Source organism: Schistocerca gregaria, chromosome X, assembly GCF_023897955.1.
Source record: "Schistocerca gregaria isolate iqSchGreg1 chromosome X, iqSchGreg1.2, whole genome shotgun sequence".
Taxonomy (NCBI): Eukaryota; Metazoa; Arthropoda; class Insecta; order Orthoptera; family Acrididae; genus Schistocerca; species Schistocerca gregaria.
In genome coordinates this window covers 489396130-489420628 of record NC_064931.1, presented here as the reverse complement: position 1 = coordinate 489420628, position 24499 = coordinate 489396130, and the positions used below count along the sequence as shown (strand labels likewise).

The window sequence follows — 24499 nt, the reverse complement described above, 5'->3', positions numbered from 1 at the left end:
ATTCAATAGTAATGTTATCCTCTTCTGTGGTTGGTTGTCCTGTCCCTTGCTTCACTATATTCCATATTCCCTAACTGTTGTCAGACATACTGATTTCTGACATTATGTGCATGTTTCTTGCTTTTTTAATAACCTTTCTTAGTAATTTTGAGCAATTTTTGTAGTGTGCAACTACTGCAGTTTCTCTACTTGTTCTTGCCAAAAGATACATTTTCCTTTTCGTTTCACAAGATACTTTAATCCCCTTAGTGACCCATGGTTTTTTACATGGCTGTTTAATGTTCCTTCTGATTAGATTATGCAGAAAGCTATTTTCAAATAATTATATGAATTTATCATGGAATGGATTAAATTTTATGTTGGAATTTGGTTCTTTATACATTTCATCCCAGGTTATTTTTTGTAAACTACTCTTAAAAATATTTGCCCTGTAGTCATTAATGATTCTAACTGACTGCCACTGAGGTGTATCCACACTTTAAGGTGCTATGTCATTTATCCTGACTAACTGTGCATATTGATCAGATAGAGCATTTGTTACTAGGTAAAGAGTTAATTTCATGCTTTGTGCCTCATCAAAGAAAACATTATCAATTAGGGACCTACTGTCTTTATCCACCCATGTTGGAAAGTTAACTACTGAGAGCAAATTGTAGGATCCAAATAAGGTTTCCAGGTGATTTTTATTATCAGAATCCTTTAGAAAATTGACATTGAACTCACCACAGACTATTAACTGCTTGCTGATGCCTGACAGACAGCACAGTAAGGAATCTATCAACTTAATGATGCCTTCTACTTCATTCACACTAGCTTCAGTTGCATATTCAGATCAAATATGACATCTAAGCACTACACCAATCTCTCTCAGTTTAGTTAGGACATGAGTAAACCTTCTTAAATATGGAACCCTGTCATATTCTCTTCAAGCAGGAGCTGTGTTTGCATTACAATACCAATACATGAATACCATATCAGCATACTTGTAATTTGTAAATATGTAGGATATACTTAAACAATGCAGAACAATTAGCCAACAAATCATTCAAAATTCAGTTTCATAAAATTAAGGCCAACTTTACAAACATGGTCAGATAGCTGTGCCTGTTAAAGTGCCACTTCCGGGACAGAGCGGTTCACCAGCCCAGCATCAAATCTGCCTGGTGGATTCAAGATGAGGGCTGGTGGACCAACCAGCCTAGATATGGTTTCTAGGTGGTTTCCCACTAAGTGAGTACTAGGCTGGCACCCAAGTCCAACCTCAGTTACTTGATTTTGCAAACATTTTGAAAAATTACTGCTTACTTCCGCATGAATGATACCACAGACAGACAGCTGTGACATACACCTTCCATCGCAGAAGGTAACAAGGTGGCAACAGGAAGAGGATTGAGCCACCTCCTTAAATTAACCATGCAAAATCTGTAAATAATGGTGGCAATCCTGTGACAATGTGGGACAAATGCTCAAGAAGAATAAGAAGTACAATTATACAAATTGAACATCAAGTCAGAAATTACGATAAGTAAACTAGCCTAGAGCTACTGAAATGGAAACTTCTTTCTGTAACCAGCTGTATCTGTGTAATCAATAAAAATTGGATGCATGCTATGTGGAATGTGTTGTAAGTCTGTCTCTTCAACAACACGGATTTTACTAAGCACAACTTACATACAATTAAATCACAGAATGTAACCGCACTTGACTTCTCTGGAAATACACAAAACAAATGACTGCTAGAGGTGAATACTTCATGGTCAATATTGTACTTTGGATGCTTGTTGAAAAATTCACAAGTAATTGTCAGTTCGACTGCTAAACAACCTACAAATTTGGTCTCATGTTCAGGTGTAAACACACTTAAAAACTCGTCCCATACAGGTACAGAAACCAGCCACTGGTTTTGAATGTGTAGCTTGTTACTGATGTTGCTATTTTACTGGTATACATTTACAGGCAAGGCAAACAGTTGGCACAAAGGAATAATGTTTTCATTTTTGCTTCAGCCATTCTTTGATAACTTTCTGATCCAAGCTCTAAATTTTCCATGAATGGATTATATTCTATGTACTTTCTACAAGTAAGCAGATAAATATACTAAATGACATAAAATTTATATGAGAATAAATTGTACAGATTTTATGAGCTAAAAAATGCACTACTTTACTCACTTGATTGATAGACTGCTCAGTTGATGTGGAAGAATGAGGTACTAGTGTCGGCTACATATCTTTGTATTCCCCTGTCTACAATTTAGATTTGCTTTTGGTATTTGATGTGATTAACTGGTTGTATACAACTGAACATGGCATGTCAGTTGTTTCATACACTGAGAAGACAAAAGTCATGGGATAGCAATATGCACATATGCAGGCTGTGGTAATATCACATACACAGCGGATAAAAGGGCAGTGCATTGGCAAAACTGTCATTTGTACTCAGTTGATTTGTGTGAAAAGGTGTCTGACGTGGTTATGGCCACACAACAGAAATTAGCAGACTTTGAATTTGGAACGTTAGTTGGAGAGAGACACATGGGACATTCTATTTTGGAAATCATAAGGAAATTCAATATTCCAAGACCCACAGCTTCAATAGTGTTCAAAGAGCACTGAATTTTAGGCATTACCCCTCACCGTGGACAACACAGTGGGTGGTGGCCTTCACTTGATGACCAAGAGCAGTGGCATTTGTGTAGAGTTTTCCGTGGTAATGGAAAAGCAGCAATGCATGAAATAAATGCAGAACTCAATGTGGGATGTATGACAAATGTATCCATTAGGACAGTGTGGTGAAATTTGGTGTTAATGGGCTATGGCAGTAGATGACCAATAAGAATGTCTTTGCTAACAGCTTGACATCGCCTGTAGCACCTCTCCTGGGATTGTAACCATATAGGTTGTACATGGATGACTGAAAAAATGTGCATGGTCAAATGAGTCCTGATTTCAGTTGGTAAGAGCCGGTGGTAGGGTTTGAATATGGTGCAGACCCCCATGAAGTCATGAATGCAAGTTGTCAACAAGGCACTGTACCAGCTGGTGGTACTCTGTAAAGGCATGGGCTCTGTTTACTTGGAATGGACTGGGTCATCTGGTCCAACTGAATTGGTCATTGACTGGAAGTGGTTATGTTCAGCTACTTGGAGATCATTTGCAGCCATTCATGGACTTAATGTCCCCAAACAACAAAGGAATTTTTATGGATGACAGTGCATCATGTCACCGGGCCACAGTTGTTTGTGATTGATTTGAAGAACATTATGGACCCTGAGCAAATGATTTGGCCACCCAGACTGCCCAGCATGAATCCCACCAATCATTTATGGGACATACTCAAGAGTCATTTCATGCGCAAAATCCTGCATTGGAACAGCTTTCCCCATTATGGATGGCTGTAGTGGTAGTGTGGATCAGTGTTGAGTTGCTGCACTATTCTGGGCAGAAGAAGGCCTGGCATTATATTAGGTGGTATCCCATGACTTTTGTCGCCTCAGTGTATGTCATATTGTTTCATAAAAGTAGTAGTTTCTTTCTCCATTGTAATATCCCTAATATTGTTTTCATTTCATTAGCGTATCACACAAAATTCTCTTGAGGAACGTGAAGCAGCACTGGGAGCATATTCTCGACATGATATTCTCTCTTTGCGACTGAATCGGTGTCAGCTACTGGCAACACAGCTTATACCAACAGATGTAGCTACACCACATCCACTTCAGCAGGCAGCTGCAAGATTATTAAATACTCTGGCATCACTTCATACAGGAAGGGATTATCTCTGTTCAGCTGGACGCCCTCTTATTGATACTGTGATTGAATGTATCTCAGGTCACAATCCAGCAGTTAATGTTGATACTGTCACAACAGACATGCTGCTAGCTGCATTGCAAAAGCTGTCACTCAGGTAATATATGAACCTCATATCATAGCACTTTTCTATTTGTTTGGCAGTTTTAGAAACAACAAATTGTCCGATGTTACTGGCTCTGATTATTATTGATGTTATTGTTTTAATGTTGTTTGCTACTTCCACTCTGTTTGGTTGTAATCCACATGGGAATTCACAATGTACATAAGCTATTTCTCTATTATGTGTGTGTAGCATGCTTACCAACACATTGCCTATTATTCTGTTTTCAGGTGCTCAGCATCCCTTTTGTGGTAAGAATCATGATAGGCAAATAACTCATGTACAAAGTGCTGATGGAAGTAATGTTTTGGAATCTTAGGGTCTCTAGTGTCCCATTTATAAAAGTGTAAATTTGTCATTGCTTACTGAGCAAGTGTCTCTGTGGAGGCTGTAATTAGTCTGATGCTGTCTTTGTCATTCCTACCAGAGCAATGTATAATTGGTTGTAGTATATTCCTAGATTCCTCACTTAATAGTGCTGTCTCAAAATTTTTAAGTACATTAGAACCCCTATTTAACGTTTTTCTGGGGACCAGAATGTTTTAATCTTAAATGAGGGTTTACCTTAAATCGAGGTTTCAATATAAAGCAAAACTTTTCCAGAACTCTTTGCCTGTATTGACATGACTTGCACCAACACACATAATTTACACAATAACAACAATAAAACAAGGAGATACTTACCCTGCACACTGTAGTGTAATTACAACTTTTTTTGTAGCACTGATACAGTAGTCAAAGATTGTAGTTTCCAGCACACTACAAAATTAAAACAACAACAAAATACTCGTACAATTACAGTAATATAATAAATTGAGCTACTTTTCCTGTATACAACACACATTACACAATTTTCACAGTGCCTCATTTTTGGAAATACCTGTAATCATAAATGGCAGTCCGATTTTTAGCACTGTTGGATTTTAGGTTCAAAATGTCCATCTCCAACTCATTTACTCTGTCTACTCGTATAACAGGGTTGTCCACTTTAAATGCTGTGACAAATCTCTGGACAATGTCTATGCTGGCAATAGCTTCACTAAATGACAGTGTTTGCATTTCTTCATCCGTATCATCATCGTCTTCTTCTGCAGGAGAGACGCTCAGTAACTCGGTACGGGCTTTTGTTAAAGTTTCGAGAACATACCTTCACTGAAGAGTCAAGCAGTATATTGCTCCCTCCTACATATATCTCGCGGAGAGACCATGAGGATAAAATCAGAGAGATTAGAGCCCACACAGAAGCATACCAACAATCCTTCTTTCCACGTACAATACGAGACTGAAATAGAAGGGAGAACCGATAGAGGTACTCAGGGTACCTTCCGCCACACACTGTCAGGTGGCTTGCGGAGTATGGATGTATGAGTAGATGTAGATTTAGACATCTTCATCATTCTGCTTTACTTCATCTTCGCAGATTTCCTCAACATCTCAGATGCATGTAGTGATGGCATCATCACCACAAGCCACAAATCCCTCAAACGTGATGGGTAAATTGTTAGATACCTTCACCCAATCATGCATGTCCACTACTGCTTCATCACCGTCTTTGTCATGAGTGCTCATTTCATTAAATACAGCCTTATGAAAGCAATTTGAGATGGTTTCCTAGGTTACCATTTTCCAAGCCCCTGTGAGCATATGCGTTCCTTGCAGGATGTTCAGTTTAAGCACTTCATTCCTATCAATAAAGGGAAGTGCCTTAAGGACAAGAGCTTTCCGGTACTTGCTTTTCAGGCTATTAATAATCCCTAGATCCATGGGCTGGAGTGTGCTAGTGCAATTTGCATGAAAGAAATGCACTTTCACGTACCGCAGAAATCCTAAGTCGGTTGGATGACTGAGCGAGGTGGCGCAGTGGTTAGCACACTGGACTCGCATTCGGGTGGATGACGGTTCAATCCCGTCTCCGGCCATCCTGATTTAGGTTTGCCGTGATTTCCCTAAATCACTTCAGGCAAATGCCGGGATGGTTCCTTTGAAAGGGCCGGCCGATTTCCTTCCCCATCCTTCCCTCACCCGAGCTTGCGCTCCGTCTCTAATGACCTCATTGTCGACGGGACGTTAAACACTAATCTCCTCCTCCTCTGTTGGATGAGCAGGACACTTGTCCATAAAGAGAACAACCTTCCTGTTTCTAGTACCCATTTGTGCATCAAAAGCTTGTAAGAACTTTTTGAACAAGTCTGCAGTCATCCAAGCACTTTTGTTGCTATAATACTTACGTGGCAGCATAGCACTGTTCTTAAAGCAATGTGGTTTGTGGAACTTCCCAGTTACTATGGGATCCAGCTTGTCGCTGCCATCTGCGTTGCTGCATAAGAGAACAGTAATTCTCTGCTTGCTCATTCTTCCTCCATGGCATGCTTCTCCTTTAACACTTAAGGTTTTAGAGGGCATGAGTAGGTAAAACAGGCGTGTTTCATACACATTCTGAGATTCAAAACCTTCCAAGAGGGGTGGACACCTCTTCATTTCAGTGTTCAACACTTTCATCACTAACTGCAGCACACTCTCCACATACTGTCCTGCAAGTTATCCGATATAATTTTTTGAACCTATCCAGCCAAGTATTTGAAGCTTTGAATTCTGTTTGCCCAAGTTTCCCTGATATCGTAGATGCTTTCATTTTTATCAATGCCCCATCGATTGGTAAACTTTCAGCATATGCTCCATTGAACCACTCCATTATCTTCTATTCCATTTCTTCGTACGGCGACTTTTCACCATTTTTTCTCAGCTCTGCTTTTGAACCACACTGTGTTTCTTGATCCAGAATCTTTTCCTTATTCTTCAATATTCCTGACAATGAAGACAGTGCAAGTCCCAGGTGTCGAGTCATTTGACTTACGGGAGCATTTGCATTTCTCTCCACTTCCCAAATCAAGTTCACTTTCTCCATGGCAACTTGGCCGCTTGCAAGCGTGCAAAGCAGCATGAGTATTAGCATGCTGTACATCGTTAGTCTTCGGCCGTGGTTGGCTAAGTTCAAGCTTGCTCATGCATGTAGTGAGGAATTGATATGGAAGATGATCGATCATGTCCAATATAAATGCTGGAGTTCATAGGTTCTTAAAGCCTGTATTACGCAATGCTTGCATTTGGAGGCAAAGCCTATGGAAGTTCAGAAAAATCCCACTAGAAGCCACTGCAAGTACTGTAATTACCGTATTTAGCCGATTGCAAGCCAACCTCAAATGCAAGTCACACCCCAGAAATGAGACTCGGAAAAAAAACAACAACAAATACATAAATAAATTTTACCCCGATTTCAAGCCGCACTTAAAAGTGAAAGATATGGCTCATCATATGATGGATAGAGTATTAAGTGGCCCTGCCTCTCACAACAGTGATAATTCACGATATATATCGAAATACTGTACAGTTTTCCGGATCTACAAGCACATGAGCTGTGAGCAGTGACGTCGCAGGTGAGCTTGCTGCACTGCATACTGGAACACAGTCGTGATTTTTCATGTTTTATTATTAACGCTAGCTACTCCTTGTCACTACTTTTGTACAAAGCATCATCCTCTGTGCCATCAAGTGCATTAGAAATACAGTATTTTTTAAATGCGTGATGAACAGTTTCACTTGGGAGACATTTCCAAGATTGACTAATGCACATGCACTCTTGAGACAAGCTTGCACACTTAACATGTCCTGTAGGCATTAATTGCCTATCTTCTTTCATTAGGCACTGTGTATACATATTTTCTTCTTGTCTATAAAAGGTTTGTCTAAACAAACATCTAACAGATGCGGAATGGATGTCGTCCATTCTGGAATTACAACTAAGTCCGTTTTACCCTCTGCTATTTTTTTTTTTTTTCACAGCTGGTGTACAGTGACCTGTGTACGAATCTAACGCAAGTGTACGTGTCAAACCTAGCAAGGTACCAGGATGATGTTGCCAGACAGGTCTGACCCACTCTAAAACCATGTCCTCCGTGGACGAGCCAATTTCGTTAGCACATACAATAACATCTTTAGGAAACACTTTGGACTTCAGTAAGGTCTTCTGTGTGAAATGAATGGTGGCAATTTATGGACATTGGCTGTACAAGCTAGCATGAATTACCGGTGCGCAATTTGATGATGTAGCACTGAAATGCGACAAGTTTTTCCCTGTATTTTTCAAGCCCATTTGTGGCTCCCTTTAAAATTCTGGATTTTTAATTGCTATGAATATTTGAAAAAATTGCTAAATTTGCCCATGATAAAAAATACCTTAACATTCATTACTTGAAACTAACACAATGGCTTCTGTGGCAGCTTCTAGTGGCAAAAAACAGCAATAAAGGCCACAAGTGCTTACGGTGGCAACTAGCGGCATTTTTTGGAATTTATTAGGCTTTGCACCTGAATGTAAACTGCAGGTGGTTTTTTGGATTCCGAGAACTGGAAGAAAAGTGCAACTTGCATTTGGGCTGCAAATGCCACTGTTGTATTGTTTTCAATATTTAATATTCCTAACACTAAATGCGGGTCTTGTCTTAATGCGAATTACGTTAAATTGAATATAAAATTGCATTGCACTTGTGGAATAATTTTTGGAACTTGAAATTTCTTTCATTAAATGGGGGTTTACACTAAATCGAGGTCATGTAAAATCAGGGTTATACCATAGACTTTCATGGGATAGAAGTCTGTCTTCAAGCTCAGCCAGTTCATGTTCTTCAGCACTTCCATGATTCTCTTCAGTGGTTCAAACAAACTTGTGACTATTTATTCTACCTTTGTTTTGTATACTATCAACATTCTGTGTTAGTCTTATTTGGTATGGATTCCACCCACTTCTAGAATGAGTCACACAAGTGTTTTGTAAGAAATCGCCTTTGCAGACAGACTGAATTTTCCCAGGATCCTACAAGTGGACCAAAGTCTGTTGTCTGCTTTACACATGACTGAGCCTATGCAATCATTACATTTCATATCCCTACAAATAGTAACATCTAGGTATTTGTATGATTTGACTGAATCCTATTGTACTCACTGGTACTGTACTTATATGATACTATATTTCTTCATTTTAGTAGGTACTCAGTTTTAAATATCTGAATATTTAAAGCAAGTTACCAATCTTTTTGCAACACTTTGATAGCCTGTCAAGATCCAGTGAATATTTGTGCAGAGATTTTCAGATTGTACTTCAGTATAAATAACTGCATCATCTGCATAAAGCCTGGGGTTACTGTTAATATTGTCTGCAAGGTCATAACTACACAACATGAACAGCAAGGGTCCCAATATAATTCCCTGGGGTGTACCTGAAGTTACTTCTGCTTCTGTTGATAGCTCTCTCTTGTATCTGACAATGATTAAAATTCCACACTATTGATATGGGTCTGAGATGCTGTGGGTGATAAGTAGACACAGTTAATTGTGGCTCCACAGATGGTAACATCCAAACATACAGTGGGCACACCCTCTGGCAAAGTCTATACTTCAATTTTTGCATGCAGTCACATACTGCTGTATGCTTGTTATCACTTAAAGCCTTTGGACCATGCCATTTGATACAGTGTCTGATTGATCTTGTTTGCTTATAACAACCTTGTAGTCTTTGGGCCTCTTTCTAGCCAGCCATTCACTGCATTAACTTTGTTGTTACCATCCACTCTGAACTGTTATTTGCTCTGCCTGGTACTCTGTCACTGTGTGCTGAAGGCTACTGATCTTTTGCTGCCTATGCTGAGTAGGGTATTAAACTTTCCATCCAAGATACTTCATTACATTAGAGCTCAGAATATGTTCTAAGATTCTACAACAAATATATGTCAATAATATTATTGAATTGTGGCTGTATCACTTCTTTACTATACTTTTATGTGGGTGTGATCTATGCTTTGTCCTAGTTTAAGCTGACCTTTGTGCTTTGGTAATCATTATTGCTTCAAGAACATCATTGTCACTGATACCATTTTCAATCTTGGTGGATCTGCGTTTCTTGTCTACACTTATCACAACCATTTGTTATAAGGCTACCTACTTATTCAGGTGTTACATTGGTTGAGACACTGACTTTATGCAAGAAAAATGGGATTCAAATTCCTCCCCAACCATCCAGGAATAAGTTTTTATTTTTTTTATTTCTGCATTTACAAAGGGTGTTTATGGGATCATTCATCTACATATTTAATGATTTCTTCCTTATGCACTCAGTTAGCAGGCCAGTACTAAGAAAAGAAGGGAAAACTTAAGGTGGAAGGAATATATGGACCTATACATAGGAAACAAAATTGAAGACAATACTTTGAAAATTGTAGTAGGTGGTGAGGAGATTGGAGCTATGGCGCAATGAAGAATAATTTGACAGAGCACTGAAAGATGCAAATCAAAATGAACACTTGGAGTAGATGACATTCCATTGTTATGGGTTCCACACACATCTGGAATGAGTCACATAATTGTTTTGTAAGCAATCTCCTTTGTGGGACGGATTGAATGTCCCCAGTAACCTACCAATGAACCAAAATCTGCCACTACATTACATATGACTGAGCCAATGCAATCAGGGTTACGAGGGAGTAACGCTGTTCCTTGAGAAAACATGTCATAATGAAACCAATCCACCTGGAATGCAAGATACATGAGATAGATGAAATATTTTGAAGATGTCAAGAAGACTGTATTAATTCAAATTTCAAAGAAAGTAGGTGCTGATGGGTGTGAAATTACAGAATAAATAGGTTAGTAAGTCATGGTTCAAAATATTGTCACAAATTATTTACAGAAGAATGGAATGACTGGTCAAAGTTGGCCTCAGGAAGGTCAGTTTGGATTCTGGAGAAATGTAGGAACACTTGAGTCAATACTACCATACGACTTATCTCAGAAAATAGATTGAAGGAAGGCAAATCTATGTTTATAGCATTTGTAGATTTAGTGAAAGTTTTTGTTGATGTTGAATGGACTACACTCTCTGAAATTCTGAAGATAGCAGCACTAAAGATCATGGGAAAAAAGTTATCTATGACTTGTACAGAACCACACAGTGGTTATAAGACTTGAAGTACATGAAAGGAAGGCAGTAGTTGAGAAAGGAATTAGGCAGGGTTGTTGCATATCCACAGTGTTATTCATTCTCTACACTGAACAGTTACTCACAATGCTGTTCATTCTGTACATTGAACAATTACTAAAGGAAAAGATCAGTTGGAAAAATTTGCAGTGTCTTGCAAAGAGGTTGTAAAATGAATATCAGTAAGGGCAATGGAGTGAACTTGAGCTATATTGGGCAATGTTGAGGGCATTGGGTTAGGAAATGAGATGCTGAAAGCAGCAGATCAGTTCTGTTATTTCGGCAGCAAAATAACCGATGGTGACCAAAGTAAAGAGTACATACAAGGGATAGTAGTCATGGTTTAATCATCACTTTGGAAAAAAGTTGAGTAATAATTTTTTTGTTTGTATGCAAGTACACACCTGCTGTTCTGCTACACACTGAAAATCCCTCCGCTGTACTGTAGCACACCATTAGAGGATCCAAAACAAAATGGCACAGCTCATTGATAAAGTGGAATATTTTGCAGAAATTTGTTTCATCCACTTGAAGGACACAATGCTGCAGCAATCTGTGCTAAGTTTGTAGTGGTGTATGGGAACAATGCACCATCATATGACACTGGTTAGATAGCACGGATGATTCCAGTGTGCCTAAACAAGTCTGAATGAAGAGGAACAAGGTGGCTGACCATCTCTCTTTGAAGAACAGGGAACTGCATGAGAAGGAGAGTGCCTGATGCTCAAAGACAAGTGTATTACAATTGAGGCAATAGTGAAAAAAGTTGAATTCAGTGTTTGATCAGTTTCAACATCTTGTATGACATTTTGAAAATGACAAATTTTCAACTGCTGGGTACTGTGACTTCTCACATCTGTCCAAAAAGTCAGCAAGAGAAATGTTACAGTTGTGTCAGACCAATCCTGATAACTTCTTTAACAACCTAATCACCATGTATGAGTGCTGGGTGTGTCACTAACCCCAGGGCAAAGGAGCAAACCAAGCAGTGGAAACGTGGATCCATCACCCCAGGAAAAACACGATAATCTAACCATCATTGGGCAAGGTGGTGATGGGTCTTTCTTCGGACTACCATGTTGTGGTGCTAACAGATTATGATCATAAATGGCCAACCACCACAGGTGATTACTACTGAAATCTCATGATGCTATTATGGTTGGCTGTCAAGATGATGCATCTTTGGAAGTTCCCCAAGGGGAAATTTTTGTTCCTTGGCAATGTCTCACCTCATCTTCCACAGGGCACAGTCACACATGGTGTTTCTTTGGTCACAGCCTTTTTGGAGAAATAAATGATTGGTTCTTTACGTTGGATCTATCATATAGATTACATAAAATGATAAATTCTTGTTTTGACAGTACACTACAACCTTCTTGTTTTACAGCCTTCTACATGACTGTCAGTTTGTTTGATGAGTTCCTTACCAGCCTATCATTGTGTAACATTTTTGAGTGCCTGATCACCATACTGTATATCTTTTTGTAGATTTCAAAATAGGCATCAAATTCTTGAGAAACTTTATATCATGTTATAGCATTACTGCAGAAATCTGTTTTCTTTTTTTCTTTTTTTTTCATTAGAATTTTTAATGCCTCTTGTCTTCCATTTTTTTTGTTCTTAACATCTAATATTTTGCTTTGAGGAGGGAAAGTTCAATTAAAATAGTAAAGGAAGATATTTTGGAAACACACGTACATTCTAACATTCTATCAACATTTTTCTGAATTTTTTTTTTTTAGTTTGGCTCAGCTAGAAGAAAATTTAGATATCTCTTTATTATCTTTAAAAATGCTCTTTTTTTATTTGCTTTATTTGGAACTATTACAGCTTTTTCTATGTCTGAGCTTTTTCTATGTCTGTGCATAGTATCTCTGGGTGATCATGTCATTCTGGAAAGCACAATAGATCTATACAGGTACACATTTATCCTTGGGGGCCATGGCATCCACCAGGAGGACAATGCAATATGTCACACAGATTGTGGTGTACATGCGTGGTTTGAAGCACACTGTGATGAGTTTACCATATGCCACTGGTCACCAAACACCCAGAAACCTAATGCAACTGGCCATGTAGCTATGGCCCCACATATGTCAGTGCCTTCAAGAATCTCATTGACACTCTTCCTGCGTGCCTCACAGTGGTCCATATAGCAAAAGGAGGTTATTCAGGCTTTTAACAGGTGGTCACATTAATGTGACTGGACAGTGTATTTGAAAATGATGAAATATATATATAGATTGGGTGTCTCTTCTAAGAGTCATCAGACTATTGTGTCTGGTATTTTGGCAGATATTTGCAGTTTAAGTTTTACATCGTGTAGCCTGAGTCAGCCCAGACAAAGAGCACTCATTACATTTTTCATGAGATGCCCAGGGTGAATGAAAACAGTTTGCTTCTTTGATAAAAAGAAAATGATTTCTAAAGTGGAATTTTACATGCACATTGAACAGAGCAGTCCAAGATTACTCTAGTGCAATATTCATTAATCAGTGTGTACTAACAGGGAAAGTAACACATGATGAATAACCATTACTTCAGCAAATACAGTAGTGCTGTGGCCTGCATTTACTGCTACTGCCAAGCACACAGCACTACTGCATCATTGCTGGATTGCTATTTATTCTTTGAGTTTTACTGTCCCTGTTAATACTTATCAATAAAACAAAACACTAGACTAACTTGGAAGTGCAAATATTGCTTAAGTATTAGAGAAAATGTGCCGGATGACTCTTGGGAAAGACACACTGTATATATGCTGTTGACCAGCATATTTTAGGGACCAGTTGAATGTTTTCATCATTTTTATTAAAGCATCTCTGTTTTCTGAAAGCAGGTTGGTTTTATTCTGGATTCCAATACACCATATTATCCCCCACTCTTTTGGCTACAAAACCCTGTTTTTCAACATAATCTCCATCCATGCCTTACTGTCAGGGTCTGCATGCCTGTATATGACAACTCTACTGATTGACATCAGAGCCAACCAACATCTTATTGTATCAGTAACCCCTCCATCATCTATGTACTGCTTCTCATAGAGTGCACCCTTCATTGAGCTGAACAAATGGAAGTCAGGAGGTGCAAGATGTGGGCTGTAGGGCGGATGAAGAAGAACATTCCATCGAAGTTTTGTGAGCTACTCTCTGGTGCACAGACTTGTGTGTGGCCTTGACTCATCATGCAGATAGCACAATACACTTCAGAGTTGATTGTTCCACAAAGAGGGAGGAAATCAAAGAGAATAATCCCTTCAGAGGCCCAGAAGGACCTCACCATGACTTTACCAGCTGAGGATGTGGCTTTGAATTTTTCTTGACAAGGTGTGGCCCAAGCCCTGATTTTAACCGGTTCAAATACCTTGAGACAATTGAGTTCTTGATTAATGGCTGTGCATAAGGAGACAGGAGGAGGACAGGCCTGACAGTAATGGGCCTGACAGAAATGGGGCACTGCATGTGGATGTAAGGATATATGCACCTGGAAATCTGTCACTGCCAGGCCAGTTTCGGTGTCTGAGATGACTTGCACCTTGTCAGTAATGGAGAACTCAAACATATAGAAGGCATCCAGGCCAAAAATGTTTCAGTAGAGTGACTATTGACAACAAACAGTTATAATTTGTACGCCCTCTTTGTATGCAGTGTTGAACTTATCCCAGAGGTGACTCATGCTGCATGGTGTGCTGGCACCAGCTTATGCCAGCTCATTCTGTCCCCACGAAATGTCGCACCATTGTCATGTAGTGAGGCTGTGAATAACAACGGTGAGAGAGGCAAGACACTTGATGTAGAGATGGGCCAAAAGTTGTTGCTATAGAGGATGGGGTACTTCCGACTGTACTACACCATCTGGCTTGCGAGCTAACAGGGACATCCTCTGGAAAACTGATGTTGGCGACAGCGATGGCAATGTTGGTCCCAGGTCCATGTGCTTGGCGAGTGGGGATGGCGAGGATGAGGGTACATTGTCCATCAGCTCCTCCTGGGGTGCCCTGGTAGCACCAGCGGGCAGTTGTGAAGGCCATGCGGTCCATGTAGCCATGAATCTGGGGGAGAAAAGCAGCAGAATCATGGGGCAAACAACATGCGCAAATTTGGTTCTGGTGGCGCTGCCTCAAACCATCAGAACCTGCACCTGCTTCCTACTAGAAGCGGTGACTGTACTAAGGGCTCTACTTATGCAGAACACCTTGTGCGCTCCAGTTAATATCGAGTTACTTCATACCGAGGTTAAGGGTTTAAAACTGGATGTTAAAGACAATATCCTCAATGACCAACTCCTACTAAGAAATAGAAAATTTTTGAAGGTTTCGCACCTTTACTTTGTTCTTCATACTCGTAAATCTGATGATCTGGGGATTATCACATGCACGCACTGATTGGCGATTGCAGTTGGTCAAGCTGTTCATCTTCTTCCTTTTTATCCTCATTTCCTTTTACGATGAAGGTGATTTTAGCCCGTTGAACACCTCAAGCATAAGCAACCGTGTGTGGTTATTTTTAGGTTTCATCTCTTATTTAGCTCATCTCTTGTTCTATCCATTTCATTTTTTGATATACGTTGATCCACGATTAGGAATATATGGGCTATTTGTGCATAGATAGCGCGTCAGGCTTGTAAGTGAGTGATCGTTTGTAGCTGCAGTTAATGGCGGGTCATGGCCCATCAAACATAGGCCGGTGCGAGGTGAAACATACAACATTAAGTTAAGTAGTGGTTTTGACTTTGTACACATGTACTGTTTGTGTTTTCCTTTCGTTTTCATTTGTAAATGTATAGCTATGGTGTTCTTTTAATCATTAACAAAGGTCTTCTTAGGCACTTGTGGGTTTTATTGTTGTTCCGAAGAAAGTGTGGTTATCAACACCGAAACCTGGGTTAACACTTAATACTAGGTGCTTTTTTCGCAATCGAGGCGGGTTTTTAGTTTTTTAATATATTAACCAATGATTGCTGACGCGCTGCGATGTTGAAGGTTCTGAGATAGAAAATGCCAGTGACAGGAATAGAGTAGGTGTTAGTCCTGTCAGTGGCATTTTCTGTGCCATCAAAGGCAGCCCCTCCTCTCTCCCCTGGTGTGTTTCAGCAGCTGATGAAGGCCTTCGTCTGATCAGTAAAGAATAAGCAACAATCTGCTTTTAAACATGCCTGTTTGCTTTTCACTAAATAACTCATTTCTGTTTCACTGACAACACCCTTACATCCTCCAATAAAAAGGTATTTTCTTGTTGATTTTTCATTGACCTAAGTAATGCTTTATATCTTGTTAATCACTCACTGGTGCTTCAAAAGCTGGGATCATATGGCAACAGAGGCAGAAAAAATGAGCTCTGCAGTTGAAGTGTAGGATTAATGGGACAACTAGTAAGCCCATATAACCCCGTTTTTTGGAATGTAGACAAAAGGCACTGGAAATAATTTATTTATTACTTGGAATATAGATTTGGTGGTTGATCATGCCATTGTAGTATACTTTAGTCCAGAGGTGTGATTGACAGTATTGAGATATACACTCTTTAGAAACAACTATTTATTAACATCAGTAAACTACGTACAGCTTCTGGGAACCATAGTCCCGAGAACTTGATAACAGAAATGTTGAGCCTCAACAGTATTTAGCAGGTGCACGCTATGGCAAAGGAACAAACAGAGAAGATAACTGATGACTCAGACCCACGAGGCAGGGAGGTCGTAGGTAGCCAAGTCATGAGCAGCAAGATGCCATAAATACACGGTCCCACTAGGCAATGAACTCATGGGTGGTCACATGCAAATAATGCGAAGTGGTGCACTTAGGTGCAGCTGACGGAAGTGCAGCATCATATGGGACTCACGGCAATGGTGAGGCAACACTTCGGCCGGCAGTGGCAGCAGCAGGCATTAGAGACTAAAGTGCGCGACATTTATGACGGCAGCCGAGTTTAGGTTAGTTCTGTGCATCTGACATCACAAAACACAGTCAGCCAATGAACAGAGAACAACATTGCCAGAGCTCGACTGCAGTACAGATCATGGACGAGTGTCTTCAGTTTTAGAAATGTTCAGTCATAAATAAAGTAACTGAACGAAAGCAACGTCTTGATAATTTCTTTTGTAGAAACTTTGGAAAAAGCATTCTTTATACCAATTGCTTCATATTCTATTAATTAATTAAACCAAACAAGCAATAAGCCTCCAAACTCAGGCGATAGCAAGGAAAGGTCTTTGTATCATTCTCACTAACCACTTTTTCGCAATAAAGAACAGCGGTAATTGTTTATTTCCTATTGTACTTCGTCGAAACGTGAATAATTCATAGTCATACCAACAGTGTTTGTTGGTATTTTGCGTCCCAGTTTAAAGTCCTCCAAGAATCATTTTAAGTGATGAGCTGCCGTAGCGTAATGGTTAGGAAGATCTTGAACTCTCTATGGATTCGTTTAGAAGGCTGGAACTGACAAAAATAACAAGGCAGTGAAGTATTTTGCAATGTCGCTGTTCGGGACTGCTCTTCTGTCCACGTAATTTACCCTGGAAGGAACACACATCAAGGATTTACTGAATGATTAATTTAGGTCTGGGAAATGATGATGAGGAACCGGCTGCAGAAGAAATGTACATGCTGAACTGCCACCAGTTGAAGGTGCTAAATTGTGCTACTGCTAAAGACTCAGTCTTTGAATGATATAATTAATGACTGCAATTATATGTCACCTTATTTATGTCATTTCATTGTAGCCATTTTTGTTACTGTTTTTGTGGAATTAAAAAAAAAAAAAAAAAAAAAAGTGTTTGGCTGCTGAGCAAAAGGTTTCAAGTTCAAACCTTGTTCTGTGCTTCATATTTTCTTTATTTAAAAACAATATCGAAGTGTCTTACTTCTTGAATTTTATTCATTTGAATGTAATGTTTTGAAATTTCTAGTGGCAACTGAAATCGACCATACCGACAGTATACCCTATGGTCTTTTACCTCTGCAAATTCTTCAAAATTTCGTGCAGTGGTTTACTACATTTAATGCTGGACAATAACTGTGTTGAACATCGAAACAAAATTAAGTCATTTATGGGGGGAAGGTATCAGTCAAGAAGACGTGTAAAAATCAAATTTTTGATCCACATAGTTTTTGTGAAATCAAATGATAAGTGTGTCAAAGCAGTCGTAACACCATGTGTTTGCACAGGCGAGCAGTGCAGATGACAAAATCACGCACAGCGCGGAATGCGGGGAGCACGTCTCTGTAGCAGCAAAAGGGTTAATGCGGGCGTGGTGGCTTTACTTCATAAACTGCGTGCTCCCCCCTAAACGTAAGTTTGCGGCGCGTGCAACTGGCAATGCAGCAATCTCCCGCATTTGGGCGGGCATGCACGAACCGCCAAGATAAAAGAATTGAACTATAATAGCAGCTGTGGGTCAGTTGGAACGTAATGGCTCTTAATGGATGGAATGCCGACTGAAGTAGGCACCCATGGAAGAGCACATACGTGGTGTCACATGCACACATGACTGCTTGGACAGGAGTAGGTGCTTGCGATTGCAGTACTGTGTACTGTGACCTGTGCACACTGTAGTGGCACAGCTCAACAGTTGCAGGGGGCTTGACAGTAAACAACTCAGTGATTCTTCTATAGACAAATATCCTCTAAGGTGATCCAGGGGCCACATGTAGCCCAAAAAGCATCTCAGTAAGTGAGGTGGCCAAAGATACCGGTGGAGTGTTGCATATATGATATCCTTCCCCCTTAGAAAGAGATGGTGCATCCATCCCAGAGAAGCATAGCACCCAAAGGAGAAGACAGAACATAGCCACCAGCACAGATTGTCCTAAAAACTGGAATGAAACCGAAGAATCACCCAGTGGTTTAATGTGTGCCTGAGAAATAACCAACATATGCCTCAATACATTAACACAACCTTGGATTCAACAAGCACTGAACATAACTAAAACACTATGTAAAAAAAGAATCCCAGAAATTATACAAACATCTGAATAAGAATGCAACATATAACGAATAAGACTGCTGAGCATGCAGTGTACGCAGAGCGACATCTGAGACACATAAATAGAAACAGTGCATAAATGTTCCACAGTAACTGCCAAAAGCTCAGGGCAGGGGACATAAATATGCTGAACTAAGTCACTAAACAACATAGAAAGTAATTCCATGCATGCTGTGTTCACATTGGCAAATGGCAACCGGCCTCTGCAGGTGACGGTAGGGAAGGTCAGGCATAGGCGGGGCTTGTTGCAAAATTTCCGTGAAGATGCAATGTAAGGTCTGGAAGAACATGAATGGATCAGCAGTGCCAGCAGGGATGATGAAACTGGCAGCAGGGAGACAGCAGCATTGGGAATGGCCATGGGGGGGGGGGGGGGGGCTACAGTGTGACCAATGGGGAAAGTCGGGTTGACCATGGAGGCCTCAGCCTTGGAGAGGTCTGGCCATGACAGGGCTGGTGATGAGCGTACTGACAAGATAGCTGGCATTGGTTTTGACAAGGCTGGCAACATCAGGAGGGCCGGCCACAATAGGGCCTGTGATGACAAGATTGACTAGCAGATTATTGACATCATCATAAACACAGTTGATGATGACAGAATGGCTGGTGATGACTGGACTGATGAGAAGACTGGCAGTGTCATCAACAGGGCTGCCAACAACAGAAGTGATAAGATTGCTGGTGTCAGTGATGGCAGGACTGAAAATGACAGGGCCGGTGACCACATGGGTGGTATAGGATGCTGTTACTGGCAGGGGCCAATGGCATAGAGACTTCTGTCACAGAACTATGTGAGCATGAAAAGGAGTGCTGCATAGAACTACAGCATTGTAACTATCAAGCTCACCACACATAAACTCATGGATACCCAGTCTGTACACCATCCATCATGATGCTCACTCAAATACTGAGGGGAAGACTATCTGTCATAACCAAGGGCATAGCATCCACACAGTTTGGCCAGAAGCAACTGACACTAGTAAAATGCCCATCTAACTGTTTCACAAATAAAAACTGACAACACAAACAAAAGATTTCTGTACCCATACTTGGAATAAAGTGAGCACTGTGCTGTGTACCTTGGATGTCACCGTACACCATAAAGTGCATCTTCAACTGTTGATGGAATGAGTCCCAGTCCTTTTTCTGGCTGCCAAACAGCAAAAAATTCAGTGCAAATGCAGCAGGGGCTTGCCAAGACACAGCTGTTGCAGTCACAACCTGAGTGAGCTGAGTTACGCTCTGCAGCAGTTTACAAATTTGCTTCTCCTGTAACTGGACGACTTGAGACAAAGGCAGCTCCAATGATAGGGGAGGCATAATTGAAAAGAACACTCAAACCTTATGCGAAAATGCACTGTTGGTGAACTGTAACCTGAACTGTCACAGAAGTAGAAACAGTGCACTAAATAACTGCTAAAAATAATGCAGTCCATCAGCATCAATTAAGACAATTCGTAACACAACAAGACAAGAACAGACTGCTGAACTGTGCAGAAAATAGAGCAATTATGAGGATTGTCCATAAAGCAAGGTCTCCGATGAGCTCCCACCAGGATGGAGCATGGAGTGAGCTAGCTTAAATCTGACAACAGTGCCATGTTCATTCTTTTCCGCACCACTATTCTTGGCAGTCCCCACCTCTTAGCATATCTAATTCTTGGTGTAGCAACTGTTAATGATGTAAGGGAAAAATGACATTCCCACCAAATGTGAACTTTGTCCTGTGATTTCTGGTTTAAGGGGACATCCCTATTGAAATCTATTGCCAGTTGACCGATGTGTATGGAGAAAAGCGTATGGATGTAAAAAATTTGCATGATGAAGCCGGCCACAGGTGTCCATCAGTTTTGGACGAGACAGTGATGAAAATTGAAGACGTTTTGCTTGTAGGTCAGCTTGTGACTGTGCGAGAGGTTGTCAAACTGATAGCGGACATCTCTAAGACTACCATGGACAAGATTTTGATGGATGTTTTGAAGTGTCTCACAAGATATGTGCCATAATGCTCACTGATGAACACAAAAAAAAACCACATCAAAAGTACCTGGAAGTTTCTGTGCTGTTACCGGGAAGAATGTGAGGGATTTCTGGATTCAGTTGTAATTGGGGATGAGACTTGGGTCCACTACTTCACACCAGAGACTTGGTTCTACAAATGTCAGGAAGTTCAAGCAAACACCATCAACAGGGAAGGTAATGGCTTCAGTATTCTGGTATAGGAAAGGCATTTTGCTGGTTGACTACCTGGAAAGAGGTACAACAATCAATGAGGCAAGGTACTGCAAGACAATAACAAAGTTATGCTGGGCTATACAGAACAAAATGAGGGGTTGGCTGACAAAGGTCGTTTGTTTGCATCATGACAACACCAACCCCCATGTCGCCAGCACAACAGAGCTCATTGTGAAATTCAGGTGAGAAATCAGTGACCATCCTCCACACAGCCCTGACTTGGCTCCCAGTGACTACTATTTGTTCCCCAACTTGAAACAACATAGAATCAAATTCTTAAGTGACAAAGAGCTGAAGGCAGTTGTCCATTCCTTCCTGCATGAGTTACGAGTTGGCAGGAGAGTGATACAACACAAGTATGTAAAACCTTCCGCATTGTTTCCAAATATGCATCGATCATGATGGGGACTACGTTTTCTAAAAGTCCAAGTTTCAGAATCTGTAACTGATTTGCCAAAAAAATGATGTTCACTATGTGAAAAAGCATTGGAGACCTTAATTAATGGACAACACTCATACCAATTTCGTAAACTTTTGGTAAATTGAACTTCAAATGATGAACTACTAAATTTGAGGCAACCAAATTGACAACAACACAACAAGCATGAACATGCTACCCCAACAAAACAAACTAGTACAAAGCAAAATCCATTTGGTTGAAACCTCATGAACAATCAACAAAAAAAGATCCCCTGGTCCAGTTAAATGAACTAACACACATCAATGATCTGTAAAGAAAAACATGAAGAACATACTTAATGCCATTTCATTATGGCAGCTGTGAGACAATTACTGCAAAATCATATGAATCCATTACCATTTTAATATCCTTTATCCGAGTGGTGCGACTGGCAGTATTGAGATAGACACTTTGCAATAACAACTATTTATTAACATGTTAAATTATGTACAACTTCTGAGAACGAATGTCCACACAATTTGATAACGGAAATGTCGATACTCAACAGTGGCAACAGATGCACATTTCAACGAAGTCCATGAACACTGATGTGAGAACCAGGGAGGATAAGTAACAACTCAGTCTCACAAGGCAGGGAGCTCATAGGCAGTCCACTGATGAGCAGCAAGATGCTGTAACAACCCAGTCCCATGAGATGATCAACTAATGGACGGTCACATTCAGGTACTGTGAAGCAGCACCATTGTGAGCAGCTGACAGAAACGCACCATTATACGGGTCTCTCAGTGAGGGCGAGACGGCACCTTGGCAGGCAGCGGCAGTGGCAGGCATTGGAGACTCATTGTGGCTGTTGGTCGGTCAGAGTCCAGAGCATAACAGGCTCTCAATGGGTGGAGTGATGACCTGAATAGGCATCTGCAGAAGATTACCTGCATGGTGTCACTTGAACATGTGACTGCAGCACTGTGTACTGTGACCTGCACACTCCATAGTAGTGTGGCTTGCACCCTCGGACACTGTGGCAGCTGCAGGAGGCTTGACAGTAAACAACTCAGTAACTCTTCTATTGACAAACATCCTCTGAGGTGATGTAGGGGCCTGCAAAGCACATCCACAAGTGTGGTGGCTGAATATGCAGGGGTGCAGCCCAGCATATACCACAGACACCAATGCTAGGCCTCTGAGAAGTGAGTCATTGTTAGGAGTGCTTACCAGGTAGTTATGACGACCACTCTGCGGCCCCTCAATTTGTGTACACTTCTGACCAGCACGAATGCTGCCGATTCTGGACAGACCTTTACATCTGTGTGGAACTGACTTGCAGACTGGTGCTTCTTTCTACTCCTCACTGTGTAAGGGTATCGTCACATACTTTCCACAGAATTAGTAGTGTTTCTCTTCCTGAAACTTACATCAGAGCTGTGCCATGACCTGTAGTGTTATTTCTTCTTGTAATTATATCTAGACTAAACAAATTATTATTTTCAGTCTATCTGACTGCTGTTAACTCTGTGTGCACTTTGACCACTCGCACACACAGATACTGTATTTGCCATGAGGATAGTTATGCCTCTAAAGCATTCTCTTCTCATTTGCCATTGGGCTGTCCCCTTCAGCTCCACCTGATGCTGCTTTCTGCCGCTTTTACAAGTTGCACGTTTCAGCCATGACAGGCCTTTCCCTTGGGTGGCACTGCTTCAGACAGTGGTTTAGCGACAAGGTTCAAGTTGTTCTTGGCAATGTCCAATTTCTGTCATTGTTGTCCATGTTTTGCAATGCTGTTTCCACATTGCTCTGATCTATTTCATCATTGGTACCAAGTTACTAATTTTCTTTGCACTGTTCCCATCCCTATAACAGATAGATGATCAGTCTGCCCGTTGCTGCTTTCTGTCACATCAGTGCATTGGAGCCATGCCAGGTCACCTTTTTCTGGCTGGCGTGGTTTCTGATGACCACCACCCTTCTTTCCACTCATCCTCCTCCACCTTCCCCTCCACCCCTCCTGACCCCTACCTACATCTTCTCATCATCTTGGCAAGTAAGGAGAGATGCAGTGTCGGCACTGCACCTACATCCTGACTGGACAGTAACCACAGCACACCCATGTGTGTGGGTGGCCTAGCCTCAGGCATCATCAGCTCCTGCATAGACTGTTGTTGTTGGCAGGAGAGCCAACACTGTGTTACTAAAGGAGGCCGAAATACACGCGTTTTAGCTCATGCAGGCTGGCGTGAGGCCTGGAATTAGAATTGAGAAAAACGGACGTAGCTGGTGGAATACTTAACTTTAATCCATTAATGACGAATGTCGGTCTTGATGGTACATGATTTACATCATCAATACAAACTGATCATGGCACCTTGCTAGGTTGTAGCAAATAATGTAGCTGAAGGCTATGCTAACTATCGTCTCGGCAAATGAGAGATTATTTAGTCAGTGAACCATCGATAGCAACGTCGGCTGTACAACTGGGGTGAGTGCTAGGAAGTCGCTCTAGACCTGCCGTGTGGCGGCACTCGGTCTGCAATCATTGATAGTGGCGACACGCGGGTCCGACGTATACTACCGGACCGCGGCCGATTTAAATGCTACCACCTAGCAAGGTGTGGTGTCTGGCGGTGACACCACATTCCTCCCCTGCAAATCGGCGTACAGTTGTGGCATAAGGCTTCCGCTCGCCGTGGGGAGGACCGCATGTTGACGTATGCGATGAGGTGGGGAGCCTAACAACAGGCGAGGCTGTGCCACCCGCACCGTGCCATTTGGACCACGGGGAGCTAGGAAACGCCTGAAAACATGCTCCAAGGTGCACGCCAACATGCGTTGTATGCGCCCGTAGAGAGACAGGAGGGGCCGAAGAGTCGACCTCCATCGGGCCGGGGCACCTGACGGGCAAAGACGACATATGGTCCGGA

General features: G+C 41.2%; 1 protein-coding gene across 1 annotated transcript in view; it reads left to right on the top strand.

Moving 5' to 3' along the window:
- The window catches only part of LOC126298155 (lisH domain-containing protein ARMC9-like), a 232051-nt gene that overhangs the window by 95816 nt on the left and 111736 nt on the right, over window positions 1-24499 (top strand). The window contains exon 10 of the mRNA XM_049989465.1: window positions 3575-3906. Within this exon, the coding sequence (XP_049845422.1) occupies window positions 3575-3906 (332 nt within the window). The remainder of the gene's footprint in view (window positions 1-3574; window positions 3907-24499) is intronic.